This window comes from Hyperolius riggenbachi, chromosome 8 (genome assembly GCF_040937935.1).
Source record: "Hyperolius riggenbachi isolate aHypRig1 chromosome 8, aHypRig1.pri, whole genome shotgun sequence".
NCBI lineage: Eukaryota > Metazoa > Chordata > Amphibia > Anura > Hyperoliidae > Hyperolius > Hyperolius riggenbachi.
The window spans coordinates 282035127-282054688 of NC_090653.1; the positions used below are offsets into that span (position 1 = coordinate 282035127).

Below are 19562 nucleotides of genomic sequence, written 5' to 3' on the forward strand. Positions count from 1 at the left end.
AAGAGGTTGAGTTTTTTGAGAGACATACATGCTTTAGAGTTGTTGTTTTTTTTAAAACACTGGTTCACAAATTGCGGTCAAAGTGGGGGATGGAGGGGGGAGGGGTGTTTGGGGGATTAGAGGGGCATTTACGGATACCCTAACAGGTGTGTGACCCTACAACACTCACGCCGGTCATCTGTTGGCCGAGGGGTCCCAACCGTTAGCAGGGCTTCAAGGAGGTATGAACGCCATGAAACATAAGCAAATACTGGATGCTAATGCTGATCACCTGATTACTGAGCGAGTCTGCCAAGAAGGTGAGGATGCAAAGAGCATTACATCTAGAAGTGCCCGTTACAGGTACAATGTTTCACTAAATGCGATTATAATGATCATAACTATTCGGAAGGCAATTATCAATAGTTCACCTTGACTTAACGATTCTTTCTTCATATTTGCTCCTAAAATCCAACTTTCGGATCCATTTTATCCTATTTAGCAATCGACCAAACAATCGTTCCTTATCGATTGCCTTCATAAATGGCAAATGTTCTATAAAAGTCACTCGTAAAAATCGCATCGAAAGATCGCATTTGGCAAAAAATTGTCCCGTTAATGGGCACCTTAAAGGATAACGACCGCCTCAGCCGATAATCAGGTGGGTGTATGGCAGCCCCCGACCCCAAGCGATCCGCCCGGCAAATCAACTCACCCCCAGGGACGGCCAATCACATTGTTAATGCTGCTCCCCCCGCCCACCGCTCTGTCGTCCCTCCGCCTCCCCACATAGCAACACATTGTGTCATCAGTTACACAGCTGACTCATGTCTGTGCAGCCTGGCCCAGCGATGTCACCCAAGGAGATTGGGTTTCAATCCTAGACAGATGACATCCATCTAAGGTGTGTACGCACTTCAACTCATTAGCAGCTGCAACAAAGTTATCTTGTTTGCTGTAAGTGTGCTGCTTTTCACCTCAGCCGGCAGAACTCGTGCTGTAAATTCTTGGAATGCTTTGATCGCTCTCTCTAGCAGAAAATATAGAAACTGAAAGCAGAAGACCTCTGTTATTGTCTCACACTGCCCTCTAGTGACAAGTGGCTATAAATACACATTAGAGCAGTACTAATTATTAGCAAGGGAATGTAACAAATAAAAAAAGTGCTAAAATAAGTAGGCCTGGAGCATTTGCAAGTCTCTAAATAAATTGGCTGCTAAAAGGTCAATGGGATATATTCACAAACCCTATCTCCGGAATTATCTCACCTTACTTATTTTCTGCTTAACTATGAGTATGAGAAATCGATAAGTGGAAATAATTCCTGAGCTAAAGGAAATATGGGAAGATAAATCACGAGACGTCAGGGGGCTGATTCACAAAGCTTTTCTGTTGCATTATTTCACCTTATTTATTAACTCACACTTTATCTATCCTTAATTAACCCAACTCATGATTTATCTCTCCTTAAAGTGGACCTGAACTCTTGCACAGGACACAAGGAAAATAGAGAGAAATGTACCTTGCGGGTCTTCGGTGAGTTTAGCCTGTCTAATTCCCCCTAACAGCTGTGTCAACTGGCTGCCTGAGCAGATGAGCTAATGAGCTAATTAACAGGATGTTAATTGTATGTCTGCTTCTATGAAAGCAGGAAGTAGACACACTGCAGATTTATTGCAGGATTTGTATCCGCTGTAACAAATACATGTTTTTCTGTAAATGTTATTATGCTGTTGCTCATCTTTTAGATCAGAGGGGAAGTTCTGAGTTCAGGTCCATATACACGCTGTGCCGTGTGCCACAGGGGATGTTATGAAATGTGTCTCCTATTTTTTACTTACAAAATTAACAATGCGTCTAAATCGACCGGAGGCGCCAAAATATTTCTCTACGACAACTGTCGGTAAATCGGTTCCTTCAGGAGCAGGACTTCTGTTCCTATGCGCTGGTTTATTTAAAGTGTAACTGCAGGGCATAAAATACAAAAACAATTCTTTATTTTTATCAGGTAAACAAAGGCTAGTACACACTAGCAATTTTGATTGGCCAATGATTGGTCAATTTTACCACCTCCATGTAGTATGAGGGCCAAACAGATTTTCTATTCTATGCAGATTATATAGGTAAATGGTCATACTACATGTAGGTGGTAAAATTGACCAATGAGTGGCCCATCAAAATTGCTAGTGTGTACTAGGCTCAAGTAATAAGGATGCTAATCAGGCAATCCAAAAGTTTAAATCTCTATTACTTTTCTTGTTGATAAATGATCATTCCCCAGTTTACCTGACTTTTATTTGGTACGTTGCCGCAAGGAAGTTGCAGGGCATGCTGGGTTGTCCTTTTGTCCTTTTTTGCTTCTGTACATTAGTTAAGTCTGAGGGGAAATAAAGAAGCAAAAAAAGACAACCCAGCATGCCCTGCAACTTCCTTTGTGCGGCAACGTACCAAATAAGAGTCAGGTAAACTGGGGAATGATCATTTATAAACAAGAAAAGTAATAGTGATTTTCACTTTTGGAATGCCTGGTTAGCATCCCTATTACTTGTTTAGCAAATAAAAAGAAAGAATTCATTTTTAATTTTTTGCCAGACAGTTACACTTTAAGCAATCGGAAACGGAAAACTGCGGCGAACGCGAATTCCCTGCGGGTCTCTCGGTCAGATCGTAAGAGAAAAGAAAATGAAAAAAGGGAAAAAAGTTCTGGGTTGGTTGGATATTTCGGGGAGAGAAGTGTGTACCTCGGCCCGGTAAGGCGCGCAGCCCGGCGCAATCGATGCGTGGAACGAAGTAATGCGGCGAGAATGGCGGTCGGCCAGCCTACTTTAACAGCACAAAACTGGCAGACATCGACCACGACGGTGAACTGCGAGATGAGGACATACATTACAGCTCTCCTGGGAATTCCATTACGGGAACGGCTGTCAGAAAAAGACAAACGCTGACAGAGGGGGAAGCATGGCGGCCAATCGCAGGACGGGCTCATCTATCTTCTGCCTAATTGTAACGGGAGGGGGGGGATATTCCACAGAGATACAGCGGCATAAACCCGACACAACAATAACAAGCGCCAACCTCCTACCAGAGAGACTCTGCAAGATAAAGCTACACACAGATCATAATCAGATCACCCTGTACAGGAGATACAACAACTAACAGTAACAGGGCAATACAGGTACCTCAATATACAGACTATATACATGTGTCTCTCAGTCTGTTCTCTCTCTCTCTCTCTCTCTCTCTCTCTCTCTGTCTGTCTCTCTCTCTCTCTATCTATCTATCATCTGCTATTTATTATACAGTATTGATATTTATATATTCATCCATCTTATTTTCCAAAATATTAATGACAATATTTTATTACCACCCATATCTATCGATTTCTCGATTGGTGAGGTGGGGGAGCACACTTTTAGATCTATCTATCTATCTATCTATATGTGACCATTAACCACATTATATGATTCTTCCTACCATCCATTATCCGATTTGATCGGCATATTGAAATATCCTTCATTTAGTGGGCGCAAGCAATCGTTTCTGCTCAACCAATCTTCCAAAGACTCCAGTCTTCTATCTATCTATCTATCTATCTATCTATCTATCTATCTATCTATCTATCTATCTATCTATCTATCTATCTATCTATCTATCTATCTATCTGTAAACACCAGCCTCAGTAAGGTGCACACTTTTAGATTGCGTTAGATTGCAGTAACATAAGGAAGGTATGTCGTATCCCATAGCAACCAGAAGACTACCTTCATACAGTGAATAACTGATACTGCTGTGGTAGGCTGGTAACTATGGGATATTGCTCCTCGCTATCAGGAGATGTTTCTGTAGGGTTAACACCCGTGTGACGCAGCTGCTGGTGCCTTTAGTGCAAGTACATTTACACTGTTCCTAGTTGCCCACCAAAGTGGTGGTGGTGGTGGTGTGTGTGTGTGTGTGTGGGGGGGGTTATTAGTTCATTCCGGGGAGGTTACTAGTTGCTCACCAAGGGGGAGGGGGGTTATTAGTTCCTGGCAGAGGGGGATCTATGTGAGAGCAGTGACAGGTTGGGTCACACTCATATACATGTATGCTACTTTGACATATGTCTCTAGTTTGTGAGTGGTGGTGAATTTATTTAGACCTGATAAATGAGGGGGGGGGGGGGGGGGGGGGGGAAGGGCTGCAGGGAATTGTTATTTAGAATCACTTGTCCCAGATTAAAAAGCAGCTATACTACAGCATGTCCCAGCAGGCCGATGTCACCGCTTGTCACCCACAGCTGTGACAGATGGCCGCTGATTGGCTCCCAGTATAAAGAATGTCACATTTCTGACAGCAGCTGCTGCTGAACGACCAATCAGAGAGCACAGGCCAAAATGTTGTCTGATCCCCATAGAGGGGGAGGGGGTGAGGGGCACATTTAAGAATGAACAGCGGGTAGGAGGAACAACCTTCCCCCCCCCTTCCAGCACAGGCACTTGATGCCCTCCCCTCCAGCTTATTCCATACAATGGCACAACCACCAATCAGAAGTCGCCCTTCGCAGACCAGACAGTAATAATGAAATGAGAGTGGCTGCCAAACACTCTGTGCAGCAGACTGTACACCGGGCTTCAGCGGTGCCTGGACCACAGAGCTGACAATCCAGCCACACTCAGAGGACAAGCCACTGTCACAACCAACATAGCAGAGAAGGAAATGAGCCCACTGACATAACATCTGCTTCATTGTCATCATACTTGCAGACTCAGCAATATACAATATACATGTCCCCGGGTGTCTGTCCAATGCATGGAGGGGTGGAGGAGAGAGAGATAGAGAGGCAGATAGATAGATAGATAGATAGATAGACAGATAAGTCGATAGATAGGTAGAAAGGCGGATAAGTAGGTAGGTAGATAGCTAGACGTGCAGATAGAAAGCTAGATAGATATGGATGGATAGATCGATAGACAGACGGATAGACAGATAGATAGATAGATACTATACATTTATAGATTTCTACCTGAATCCCGATATGGCATAACATAGATCCCTCTATGATCTGAATCTGGTCAGGGATCGCTCCTTATGCTGGGAATACTCCATACGTTTTTTTGGCAGATAGATGGCTCGATAGATCATTTCCGACAGGTCTGATCTGATTTTGATCATTTTCTGATCGATTTTCTTATAAAAGTGAATGGAAATCGATCAGAAAAACAATCGGCCAGTAAATGTGCTGAAAAAAAACTAATTGGGCTTGATTCACAAAAGAGTGCACGGGCGTTTTCGCGAATCGATAACGTTTTCGCGCGCAAACGCGAATTGTCGCGTGAAAACGATATCGATTTCGCTGGAAAATTCGCGTTTGCGCGCTGAAACGTTATCGGTTTGCGCGCGAAAATGTTATCGTTATCGCGAGCGCGCGCAATGCGAAAATTCACGCAAAAACGCCAGTGCTAAAAGTTAGCACTCTTTTGTGAATCAAGCCCATTGTGTATTTCCAGCATTAAGGTGACCACTAATGATACAATTTGCCTAACGATCGATTCTTTGTATGAATGATCGTAAATGATTGTTTGGGACCACCAATGGACAAACATCTCCTAACCAATCTGATCAGATTATTGAAATCGATCCAAATTTTGGTTCGATCCCATCAATCTGATCAGATTGGTTATGAGATTTTTGTCTATTAGTGGTCCCAAACGATCATTCATATGAAGAATCGTTCCTAATCGATCGTTTAGCAAACTGTATCATTAGCGGCCATCTTTACACACACGCCACTCAGATAAACAGTAGATTGCAGCATCTATTGACCTGCAGCATTGCACTGGTCCATGCAGAGCATTTCTATGGGCCCCTGTCAGATCGGGATTTTCAGGCCAGTCAGATTGGGGATTCTGATCAATTTTCACTAAAGATTTCACTGAAATTATGATGGATACGACTTGCTGTGGCATAGATTTCCGGCAGATTAAATGACAGACGGGGAAAATCTACAATCACCTATACACCATGCAATTTTCCCAAAGGATCAATCAATAATTCCCAGCCTGTCCAACATGCTTCCAATCCAGAGAGGGATCAATTTTGAGATCAGTACTTCACCAAATCGATCCCTTTCTTGATTGGAAGCAGATTGGACATGCTGGAAAACACTGATCAACTGGAAAATTTCTGCCAATCTGATGGGTAAAATGAATGGTCTGCCGTAAAGGGCAACTGAAGTAAGAAGACACCTGATCTGCTGCATGCTTGTTCAGGGTTTATGGCTGAAAGTATTAGAGGCAGAGGGTCAGCAGGACAGCCAGGCAACTGGTATTGCTTAAAAGGAAATCAATATTGCAGCCTCCATATCCCTCTTACTACAGATATATGGCAACCTATACAGAATTAGATAGGCCAATAGAAAGACAGGCATGCAGGCAGATAGATAGATAGATAGATAGCAGACTGAGGGTGCGTTTCCACTGGTGCGGTGGGAAATCGCCGCGGATTCTCCGCGGACGAATTCGCATGCAGGAGCGAAATCGCATGCGGTTGTATGCGAATTTTACCGCGAATTCGCATATGATTTCGCATGGATGACGCTGTGTGCGAATTTAACCATGTCAGTGCCTGTGTGCTTTTTCATTGATTCCATGCGAAATCGTATGCGAATTTGCATGAAAATTCGCATGAAAAAACACCATGTGAATTCCCTATTAAATACATTGTATGCGAATCGCATGCGTGTGTGCGGTGTCCGAATTCGGATGGCTCTGCTGAGCAGATTTTTCCTGCACAAGAAAACGCTCCGTTTTCCTGACAAGTGGACACAGGCTCATTCACTTTTATTGGTTATGCGAATTTGCATGCCGGGAACGCATGCGAATTTGCGTTAGTGGAAACGCACCCTGAGAGATAGATAGACAGACAGACAGACAGATAGAGATATAGAGAGATAGATTAGATAGATAGATTTGAGAAAGATAAATAGATAAAATATAGATGGCTAATAGACAGATAAATGTAAACAGATGGATAGAATGATGATTGATAAAAACATAGATAGATAATGTATCATATGACCCCAATCTATACAGTGCCACAACCACTGATGTGGGTTTTATGAAGCATTTTAAGGAATGAGGAATAATCAGATTTTGGTCACATAATATTACACATCAATCTGTCTGTCACTCCACCTCCTCCTGCCAGGCATAATAATACTGCCAGGGGGGGGGGCACCTGATGGGAGTGACATTCCCAGGACAAAGTTTAGTGACATGACATGCTGATATGACATGTCTGTACAGACCGCCCCCCCTCCCCAGGTCACATCTGTAGAGCGGACATGCAGAATGTGGGGAGACGACAAGCCGGGGACCATAGCCGGGTACCGAGGGTCCCCTGCAAACAGGGATGAGGAGTGCTCTGCCATCGTCACCCATGTCACCAGCAATGACAGATGTGGCAAGCTGTGGAGGAATGAGGGACAGGGGGTCCCCTACAAGCAGGGATGAGGAGTGCTCCGCCATCGTCACCCATGTCACCAGCAATGACAGATGTGACGAGCTGTGGAGGAATGAGGGACAGGGGGTCCCCTACAAGCAGGGATGAGGGGTCTCCTGGCATTGTCACCCATATCACCAGCGATGACAGCTGTGACGAGCTGTGGAGGAATGAGGGACAGGGGGTCCGCTACAAGCAGGGATGAGGGGTCTCCTGGCATTGTCACCCATATCACCAGCGATGACAGCTGTGACGAGCTGTCGAGGAATGAGGGACAGGGGGTCCCCTACAAGCAGGGATGAGGGGTCTCCTGGCATTGTCACCCATATCACCAGCGATGACAGCTGTGACGAGCTGTGGAGGAATGAGGGACAGGGGCCCAGCGCAGGAGGAGGGGCGTCTCACCCACAATATGCATTGACTTACCGGTCATTGTCCACGCTGCGGAACCCCGGGAGGATGTGGCGGAAGCTGCTGTTGCGGTCGAGCTTGGGCTGGCTCTTTGTCCGTTTGATGGATCCTTTGAGGCGACGGCTCAGGAAGCCCTGTGAGGGGGGGTGGGGGGAGAAGAGAAGACGTTAGATCAGGTGCAGCCACCCTCCTGGGCACATATACGGCGAGACGCAGGGGATAGGGGGGCTGCGTACAGCGAGCTGCGGCCGGGGGGTTGTCAGGGAAGCACACAAGCATCCATCTCACATCTGCTGCTCCCAGAGCCTGCGAGAGGGGCGGCCGCCTCACCCAGAGACCTCCCCGAGCCTCTGTTACCATGGCAACCAATGCTGTCAGACAGGCCAGGCTGGCACACACGGCATCGCTCGCTCGCAGATCAACAGCTCAATCAGCCCCTCTCAGCAAACCAGGAAAGATGGCCGCCGTCGCCGGCCGTCCACCATCTTCACAGTTCACGGCGTTCCCCCCAGCAACCAGTCACTGGGCCTCATCGCTGAATGATTGGTTGCCGGGGGGGAATGCTTTATTCCATGCGCTCAGTCTCATCACCTGACACAGGTTGCCCATAGCAACCACCTTCCAACCTCCTGCCACCGTCCAGCGCAGGAAACATGATGGAGTTAGGACAAATCGGGATCGTGATTTTGCCACGATTTGCATTGTGATTCCCGTTACAACAGAACAAGAACACATCACAATCGCCCCCAAAGCGCTGCTTGCAGCACGTTTGCGTTTTATGCAAATCACCAATGCTACAGTGAGAGTGATCCCATAGAGATACATTAGCAACAGCGCTTTGCTGATCGCCAGCTATCAGCAAAGCGCTAAAGAGCGCCCAAGTGTGAACCAGCCCCCATGTGTGGTGTGATTGGCTTGCGGCATGAGACACCCCGCACACAGGCCAATCACATCGCACCATTTCCCCATGCACATTACTCTGCAGCAGACTGCGCCAACCGGGAAAAATGCATAACCCCCGCTCAGTGACGTGCAACCTGCAAGCATGCAACCAGTGGAGACACACCTGGAACAAGCATGCAGCCAGTAGAGTCACACCTGGAACAAGCATGCAGCCAGTAGAGTCACACCTGGAACAAGCATGCAGCCAGTAGAGTCACACCTGGAACAAGCACGCAGCCAGCGAAGTCACACCTGGAACAAGCATGCAGCCAGCAGAGTCACACCTGGAACAAGCACGCAGCCAGCGAAGTCACACCTGGAACAAGCATGCAGCCAGTAGAGTCACACCTGGAACAAGCATGCAGCCAGTATAGTCACACCTGGAACAAGCATGCAGCCAGCGGAGGCGCACCTGGAACAAGCATGCAGCCAGCTAAGTCACACCTGGAACAAGCATGCAGCCAGTAGAGTCACACCTGGAACAAGCATGCAGCCAGCGGAGTCACACATGGAACAAGCATGCAGCCAGCGGAGGCGCACCTGGAACAAGCATGCAGCCAGCGGAGTCGCACCTGGAACAAGCATGCAGCCATCGGAGTCACACCTGGGACAAGCATGCAGCCAGTGGAGCCACACCTGGAACAAGCATGCAGCCAGTGGAGTCACACCTGGAACAAGCACGCAGCCAGCGAAGTCACACCTGGAACAAGCATGCAGCCAGTAGAGTCACACCTGGAACAAGCATGCAGCCAGTATAGTCACACCTGGAACAAGCATGCAGCCAGCGGAGTCGCACCTGGAACAAGCATGCAGCCATCGGAGTCACACCTGGGACAAGCATGCAGCCAGCGGAGGCACACCTGGAACAAGCATGCAGCCAGCGGAGTCACACCTGGGACAAGCATGCAGTCACTGGATGCACACCTGGAACAAGCATGCAGCCAGCGGAGTCACACCTGGAACAAGTATGCAGCCAGTGGAGTCACACCTGGAACAAGCATGCAGCCCGCGGAGTCACACCTGGAACAAGCATGCAGCCAGCAGAGTCACACCTGGAACAAGCACGCAGCCAGCGGAGTCACACCTGGAACAAGCACACAGCCAGCTGAGTCACACCTGGAACAAGCATGCAGCCAGCTGAGTCACACCTGGAACAAGCATGCAGCCAGCAGAGTCACACCTGGAACAAGCATGCAGCCAGTAGAGTCACACCTGGAACAAGCATGCAGCCAGCTGAGTCACACCGGTAACAAGCATGCAGCAAGCAGAGTCACACCTGGAACAAGCATGCAACCAGCAGAGTTACACCTGGAACAAGCATGCAGCCAGCAGAGTCACACCTGGAACAAGCACGCAGCCAGCTGAGTCACACCTGGAACAAGCATGCATCCAGCGGAGTCACACCTGGAACAAGCACGCAGCCAGCAGAGTCACACCTGGAACAAGCACGCAGCCAGCAGAGTCACACCTGGAACAAGCACGCAGCCAGCGGAGTCACACCTGGAACAAGCACGCAGCCAGCAGTCACACCTGGAACAAGCACGCAGCCAGCGGAGTCACACCTGGAACAAGCATGCAGCCAGCGGAGTCACACCTGGAACAAGCATGCAGCCAGCTGAGTCACACCTGGAACAATCATACAGCCAGCGGAGTCACACCTGGAACAAGCATGCAGCCAGCGGAGTCACACCTGGAACAAGCATGCAGCCAGCTGAGTCACACCTGGAACAATCATACAGCCAGCGGAGTCACACCTGGAACAAGCATGCAGCCAGTGGTGTCACACCTGGAACAAGCATGCAGCCAGTGGAGTCACACCTGGAACAAGCATGCAGCCAGTGGAGTCACACCTGGAACAAGAATGCAGCCAGTGGAGTCACACCTGGAACAAGCATGCAGCCAACGGAGTCACACCTGGAACAAGCATGCAGCCAGCGGAGTCACACCTGGAACAAGCATGCAGCCAGCGGGGTCACACCTGGAACAAGCATGCAGCCAGCGGAGTCACACCTGGAACAAGCATGCAGCCAGCGGAGTCACACCTGGAACAAGCATGCAGCCAGCGGAGTCACACCTGGAACAAGCATGCAGCCAGTGGAGTCAAACCTGAAACAAGCATGCAGCCAGCGGAGTCACACCTGGAACAAGCATGCAGCCAGCGGGGTCACACCTGGAACAAGCATGCAGCCAGCGGATTCACACCTGGAGCAAGCATGCAGCCAGCGGAGTCCCACCTGGAACAAGCATGCAGACAATTTTTACATAATATGTTTCAATTTATTTGTTATCATTATTGTAATTTGCAACCAGAAGTTTCCAGCAAATCTCACATGAGAATATTCAGTCAGAAAATACAGGTTATAATATAAAATTCAAAATATGTAATTATCACAATAAGTCTTAAACTACTAGACATTTAAACTCATCATATGTGAATCCTCAGCTTTGTGAAATGATATGACTGAACCTTACACTATTTCCATTGTATTAGGCCATTGTTACTGATTATTCTCCTGCAACGACAATGAATAGATCCTCACTGACTGACAGCTGCTTGCTCACTCCTAGCCACATTAGACACCCCATTCTTTCAGGGTAGGTGCCCACATAACATACATAAATGGCTGCGTTTTATATCATTTGCATATTTTTTGTGTGTGTGCGTTTTGACTGCATTATTGTTGTTTGCGTTAGCGGTTTTTTTTAACCGCAGATGCATTTTTCAAGCATTTGCGTGCATTTTACAAAACACATATGCGTTTTTGTATGCGTTTTACAATGGTGTTTTACGCAAATTATTAGGAAGACAACAGGAAGCACATATATAAACGCATAAAAAACACACACCATTGCGTTTCCATTGACTTTCATTATGTGCGTTTCTGATGCGTTTTTGCATATTATGCTACAAAACCAGTGTATTTGAAAACGTACGCATATAAAACGTATTTGCGTTTTTTTCCTGTGGCTCATAGACTTCCATTAGCGGCAAAATGCAGCGTTTTCCGCAACGCTAGCGTTTCCGCTGTGTGCACCTAGTTGTTGCTTTACACAGCAGGGAGAGGTGGCAGAGCTTCCCAGAGCAGGCTGCATCTGAATGGCTACCAGCATAGGTGTGCAAAGCCTAATTATAGGCAGGGTACACATCTTGCATTCAAAACAGATCCACCAAGTTAACATTAATAGAGGATGTTCGCTTCCAAAACAGTTTACATGCAACATATTCCGTACTGGACCCTTCCAATGTGATGAGGTCATCCTTCTGGAAGGGCCCCTACAGGGCCCCTACCTCTAACTAATTACCAAACACACACAGTGTGAACCAGTGGTTTGCACATTTTTTTTTAACCACCTTAGCGGTATGCCCGACACTGTGTCTGGCATACCGCTTGCTGGCCTCAGGAGTCCCCCATGCATAATTAATGTGATCCAATGGTTTTAAAATGCAAAATCGACGGCTGTATCCATCGCAACCCGATCGAACATGTTGGAAATAATCAAATCGATCCCGCAGATCAAGCAGGAAATCGCAACGTGTGTACCCAGCATAAGGTGGCCATACACTGGTCGATTTGCCATCAGATCGACCAACAGATAGATCCCTCTCTGATCGAATCTGACCAGAGAGGGATCGTATGGCTGCCATTACTGCAAACAGATTGTGAATCAATTTCAGCCTGAAATCGATTCACCATCTGTGAAGCTGCCGCTGCGCGAGTCCTCGGTCTCCGCTGTCTTCTCCTCTGCTCTGGGCTCCAGCTTCACTTCCTGTCCGGGGAAGATTAAACAGTGGAGGGCGCTCTACTGTTTAAACTTCCTGTCCGGACAGGAAGAAGTGAGTGGTGACAGCGGGGACACGCGGAGGCGGAGCAGGTAATGTATTGCTGCTGTATTGCGTCGGACAGTCGAACGCTGCTTTCGACGCACTCCTGACCCGCCGGCGATCGAGCGAAATGTTCCGCACGGACAGGAACCACGGGAATCAACGGTAACGATCGATTTTGGTCAGAAATCGATCATTCAGTCAACATTTGCGCAACGATTTCACAGTAGATTCGATCACAGTGATCAAATCTGCTGTATATCGGCGGGAAAATCGTTAGGTGTATGGGCCCCTTTAGCTAGCACTAGGCTAGCTAGTACAAGTGTCCAGCTCCCCCAATTGCCTGTGATCCCCCCGCTAATACATTACCCCCCCTGGATCCAGTGATCGGTGCAGCCTCCCTGCACAGCTCTGGTCTCTCTATGGGGAGGATCGGGTTTGCGCATGTCATGACGTCACCTACAATCCTCCCCATAGTGAAGACCGGAGCTGTCCGGGGAGGCTGCAACGATCGCTGGATCCAGGCTGGGTAATGTATAAACGGGGGAGCGGCAGGGATCGGGGGGTGCTGGACACGTGTACTAGCTAGCCTAGTGCTAGCTAAAGGTTTTAAAGCCATTTGATCACAATCATTATGCTTGGGGACACAAACTGGCAAAACCTCCTGAGCAGCGTGAGGAGGTTAATTTTTATAACAAACTGGGGAGAAGTTCCTTCCTGGCTCCGCCTACCATGGCTGTCAGTTTGTAGTCTGGAGGTGGGGCTTGTCAGATTGACATGAGTGGGGAGTGATCGGGCAACTAGTGGTGAGGAAGTATTACTGGTGTGGTGTGTATTTTCCAACTGCAACAGTTTGATGCTTTAATAATTCAAAACCACATTCTGTAAATACATAATCAAAAAGAACTAGAAGAAGTCTGTACTGTGGCTTTAACTGCTTCCGGACTGAAGCAGTACAAATCTACAGTACGTCCTGAAGGGGATGTTGCAGCTCTGACAGGAAGTAGATTTTACTGCTCTGGTTCACGCCGCTCTCCCATCACTGCAGGTCCCTCCCTCTGCCATCGCTATGACGACAGAGCTCCGTGAGCTGGTCAGTAGCAGATTTCATTGGCAGCGTGATCACTGCGAGCCAATCTATTGGCTTACATTGATGGACAGGGTCAGGAGCCAATGAAAGCGGCTCCTGACTAGCGCATAGAGCTCTGCTGTCATAGCGATGGCAGAGGGAGGGACCTGCGGTGATGGGAGAGCGGCGTGAAAGGCAGGTCTGTGCGGCGATTCGTCGGTATGTGCCGTTTTGTGGTACCAGCAGTCTCTGATCCTTAAAGCGGAACTGTAGATAGAAAATAAACACAGTGTTTCACTTACCTGGGGCTTCCCCAAGCCCCCAGCAGCCGTCCTGTCCCGCGCCGCTCCTCAACGAGTCTCCGTTCTCCCGCGACTGCTGGCACGCAAGGGGTTAATAAAGAATGGTGAGACTGAGGTAAACAATAAGGCCTAAAAACCATCAGCAGGAAGAGAGGCTGAGATAAACAATAATAATAATAACTAATTAGTAGGCAAGGCTGGCGAAAACAATGAACCCGGTTAACAGGGCCGGATTTACCATAAGGGCACTGTAGGCACGTGCCTACAGGCGGCTGATGATGGGAGGGTGGCTCACTCCCCTCGCTGAGTGCCTCCCTCATACTTTACCTATGCTGTGTCCCGAGCAGCGTGTAACTGAGAGGTTACTCTCCCTGCTGTCGACGTTCCACTGATGAGATCTCCCTTCAGTTTGGCGATTGTTTCTAGGTCCATGGAGGGAGAAGTCTATGGTGTCCAGGCATCTGTGCCTATAGGCTCCTGTGATGTAAATCCAGGCCTGCCGGATAATCATCAGTAGGAAGTGAGGCTGGGGTAAACAATGAACCCTGATATCTATCTACAGAAAGTGAGGCTGAGGTAAACAATGGACCCTAATAACAATCAACAGAAAGCGAGGCTGGGGTAAACAATGAGGCAGTGACTTTCTAGGCACAAGTCCAGCTGCCACAGAGCAGTGTATCAGCGGCGGTGATCGGCGTCATTAGTCACCTCCAGCCACAGCCGGCCTGGAATCAGAGCTGCCGCAGTTTACAAATATCTCTTTAGCGATGTCATCAATACAGATCACTCTCCAGTGCCTCTGGCTTCTTCCAGGCTGGGTCACTCCTCCCCCCCCCCCCCCCTCTATAAGCTGGCTGTGATGTGCATCCTCTGGCCTCAGTGTCTCTGGCCTCTTCCAGGCTGGGTCACCCCCACCCCCTTCCCTCTCTATAAGCTGGCTGTGATGTGCATCCTCTGGCCTCAGTGTCTCTGGCCTCTTCCAGGCTGGGTCACCCCCATCCCCTTCCCTCTCTATAAGCTGGCTGTGATGTGCATCCTCTGGCCTCTTCCAGGCTAGTCACTTCCTTCACCAAGATCTTCCGCAGCGCTGTACAGAGTATATTGTCTTGTCACCAACTGTTCCTCAGAGGAGCTCACAATCTAATCCCTACCACAGTCATATGTCTATGCATGTATCGTGTAGTGTATGTATCATAGTCTAGGGCCAATTTTAGGGGGAAGCCAATTAACTTATCTGTATGTTTTTGGGATGTGAGAGGAAACTGGAATGCACAGAGGAAACACACACAGACACGGGGAGAACATACAAACTCCTTGCAGATGTTGACCTGGCTGGGATTCGTACCGGGGACCCAGCGCTGTAAGGCGAGAGCGCTAACCACTACGCCACTGTGCCTGAGAGGGGGGGAGTGACCCAACCTGGAAGAGGCCAGAGGATGGCCTCAGTAGTACTTCAAAGGTACAGAATGCGCCATGTGACGTGGAGGTCGCGGGAGCGTGCATGCAGCCGGGCCGTACATGTGCAGCTGGCTCTAGACCAGATGACTTTTCGGGGCCAATTGCAGGCAAACCGAGAGGGAGAAGAGAACGCAGCGGGCACGATCAGACCGCGGGAGGGTGGAGGAAGCCCCAGGAATGTATATTGTATTGCTAATCCTCAATCTCAGGTTCCCTTTAAGTAGGCAAACTTCTGTTTAGCATTTGTGACACCATAGACTTGAATGAATAAGAAAATTGCGCATGAAATGACGTACGTTTTGTTTTGACGCACAGCAAACGCAAAATGGCACATTGGCCTCAATTCACTAACCTTAACTCCTGTCTTTAATAACTCTTCTGAGCGGTTTTACAGTTATCACAATTATATCACCATGGTGATAACTGTAAAACAGCTCAGAAGAGTTATTAAAGACAGGAGTTAAGGTTAGTGAATTGAGGCCAATGTGTAAACTATCCATTGCCATAACACTGAATGGGTGCAAATACATTCTTGCTATACGCAAAAATGAAGTGTTTTTTTGAGTGTGACTCCTTCCATGTCGACTAAGAAGCAGCACATGGTAGCTGTCCCCCCCCCCCCCCCCCCCCAGCAATGGTTTCTCTTACCTGCCTATAGCAACCATCACACTGCAGCTTTATCTCTGTATCTGTGCACTGTCCAGCATGGCATCTCCCAGAGACTGTTTTACATCAAATTACATTCTGCTGTGGCGGGAGGATCGATAAGATTGATTGGCAGCTGAGCCATATTCATCACACGAATCTCTCGTCTCTGTGTGCCAACCATCTCCCCCCCCCCCCCTTTCCACAGGAAGAGTCACCAGACAACAAACACTCCCAGATGGAATCATGGGGTTCATTTACCCCTCTGGGCTTCATGACATAGTGAGTTCAGGTGTGCTGTATCTCCCATTCATTTTACATTGAAAACAATTGCACAGAAAGCGTTATGTGACGATCACAAAGGACTAATACATGCTGGAGAATGATGTCAGACACTGCAGGACTGGGGAAGGGTGGAGAACATTGAAGCACACAGAAGTGTCCTGGAAAAAAGTCAGATACTTAGCTATGGAGAAGTGAGGTTCTGAGTCTCACAGAGCCTTCCTAGTCCTCACTCAGGCCTTTGTTCACATTGCGTTCAGCTCGCGCAAGCGTCCGCGGTGGGCTTTTTTTCGTGTTTTTTTTAAAGCGTTTTCCGCTTAAAAAACGCTCGTTTTTGTGGGCGTTTTTTGTAAGCGCTTTTGCAGAGTGCTTCAGTCTTTTGATCTGGGAAAAAAAATCAGGAAAAAATAAATACAATGTATTTTTTTTTTTTTTAAATCACTCACACAATCGCTAATCAATTTCGTGAGCGTTTTGCGTTTTTCCTATACCTTCCATTGAGGCAAAGCGATTTAAAAATGGCCCAAGCACCGCTTTTCAAAGCAAATCGCAAACGAACCGCTCTGATATGAACTCTCATATTATGAACTCATATCTCATAAAGAATCATTACACAAGCGCTTAAAATTTTACAAAAACGCCCATAATGTGAACAAGGCCTGAAAGCGCTTGTGCAATAATTATCTATGAGAGAGTTCATATCAGAGTGGTTCGTTTGCAATACGCTTTGAAAAGCGATGCTTGGGCCATTTTTGAAACTATTTGCCTTAATGGAAGGTATAGGAAAAACGCAAAACGCTCACAAAATCACTTTGGCAAGCGATTGCGTCAGTTTTTTATGGATATTTTTCCGGATCAAAAGACAGAAGCGCTCTGCAAAAACAATTACAAAAACGCCCAAAAAAACGAGCGAACGTGCAGAAAATCGTCGGAAAACGCTTTAAAAAAAAATGCGGAACAAAAAAGCCCACCGCGGACGGACAGACGAGCCAAACGCAATGTGAACAAGGCCTCAGGGCGATTTTGAAAATCGCCCGCGCTTAAAATTTTACAAAAACGCCTATAATGTGAAGGCCTCAATGTTCTCGTTCCCACATAGTCCGCCGTTCAAATTTGCCACCTCCAGTACTCCTAGGGAGGCTTATCCCATTTGCAGCTTCAGTAGCGTTATCTTGTTTGAGATAAGTGTGCTGCTTTTGACCTCAGTCGGCAGAACTCGTGCTGTAAATTCTTGGAATGCTTTGATCGCTCTCTCTACTAGCAGACAGGGATGAGCAGAAACTACACCAGTGCGAATTTACGCATCGTAGTTCGTAGGTGAAGTTTCAAAACTACACTTACGAATTTACGCATAGGGAAGTACCGATACGCGTAGCTTATGCCCACTAACATGTGTATTGCGTAGTGAACTACGAATGCATTACTCGCGGCTAATTTTCCGCGTGCGATTGCATGCTTACAAATGTACGCATTGGAAAGGGGAATGTATGCATAGAAGAGTTACCATTATAAGCAATTACCAGAGGAATTAATCCGTAAAAAATTCTGCATACGGTCATAAGCATCCGCATACACTACGCGTAATTGCGTATTTTAATGCGTAGTCTACGAAATTCATACGAAGTGAATATTTGATTTCGAAGCCGTAGTTTGGCGAAGCGTAATTGCGTAAAACTACGCGTAGTTCCAGCGTAGCGAAGTTGGCTGACTACGACCATCCCTGCTAGCAGAAAATATAGAAACTGAAAGCAGAAGTCCTCTGTTATTGTCTCACACTGCCCCCTAGTGACAGGTGGCCATAAATACACATTACAGCAGTACTAATTAGAAGCAGGGAAAGGTAACAAATAAAAACTTAAAAAAAAAGTGCTAAAATAAATTTGCCTGGGGCACTTGCAAGTCTCTAAATAAATTGGCCGCCAAAGCTTGCGCATGCACAGTACGGAGCTGCCTGTCTTCAGAAGCACTTGGAGACACGAGATCCCCAAAGGAATATTTGATCAGTTGGTTGGACGGACAGCAGTGCAGCAGTAGGCCTCGGACGTTTCCGTGTTTTTTTTTTAAAGTTGACCTGAATTCTTGCACAGCACACGATAAAGCCTTTATTCTACACATAGTTGCTGAAGTTATTCACTTCTCTGTGTTCCTGTGTTTGTAGACAGATGAACTTGTCTAATTAGTTCTTATCAGCAGCTGTTAACCTGCTTTTCAGGCTCTCAGGGGTCTTCTGTGGCCCAGAGCAGGGAGCGAAGGGGGAACTCCGCTCATGCTAGTTGCAATCCGCAAGGAATGATGGATAATGGGCCTTCACCGCTAATAGGTGACAGACTACTTTTCTGCCTGGTGGTACCTACCAATAAACATCCACAGATAAAATACCAATAACTAGAGATAAAATATACTACACTGTTCTCCCCAGATATTTTTTCCAGCCGGGTGGCATAAAATAGTAGCTGGGCGGCATGAAATAGTAGCTGGGCGGCATGAAATAGGTGAGCCGATGACAGTCGGGTGCTCACCAAAACTAGCCGGGTGGAGCACCCAGCTAAAAGAGCCTGGGGAGAACACTGATCCTAGTACAGTTCCACTCCAGAATACTTTTTAACAGAAATATACAAAACAGTCCAAAGACTTTTGCTTTAGTTTTTAAAGGAACAGCATCAGTCTTCATTCTTCATCAATATAAATTCTCCTTGATTGCAGTCGTGAAAATGTAGATAGGTTACAAATGATCCAATCACAGAACCAAACTGCCTGACACGTGTTTCACGGCCAGAAGCCGCTTCCTCAGAGGCCCACGAATGTATAAATATCAGGTATAACCAGGATAAGGGGACCGCAGTCTGTGATGCTGTAAAATGACAAGTGTAGCACAGAGATGTGCTCTCCTCAGTGACCGAGTGTTGCAAGAAAGATGTTTGCGCAGTACAGCAGAGGAGAGCACATCTCTGTGCTACACTTGTCGTTTTACAGCATCACAGACTGCGGTCCCCATATCCTGGTTATACCTGATATTTATACATTCGTGGGCCTCTGAGGAAGCGGCTTCTGGCCGTGAAACACGTGTCAGGCAGTTTGGTTCTGGGATTGGATCTTTTGTAACCTATCTACATTTTCACAACTGCAATCGAGGAGAATTGATATTGATGAAGAATAAAGACTGATACAGTTC

At 47.3% G+C, this 19562-nt stretch overlaps 1 protein-coding gene across 11 annotated transcripts in view; it reads right to left on the reverse strand.

Moving 5' to 3' along the window:
- Window positions 1-19562, reverse strand: part of DAB2IP (DAB2 interacting protein) — a 974997-nt gene that overhangs the window by 420775 nt on the left and 534660 nt on the right. For 9 of the 11 annotated variants that reach the window (XM_068249028.1, XM_068249025.1, XM_068249024.1 and 6 more), the window contains one exon: window positions 7885-8003. The exons of 1 other annotated variant lie outside the window; for it this stretch is intronic. In XM_068249028.1, the coding sequence (XP_068105129.1) occupies window positions 7885-8003 (119 nt within the window). Of the gene's footprint in view, window positions 1-7884; window positions 8004-8105; window positions 8172-19562 lie in introns of those variants that run through there. One more of the 11 variants, XM_068249034.1, reaches the window with a different exon arrangement.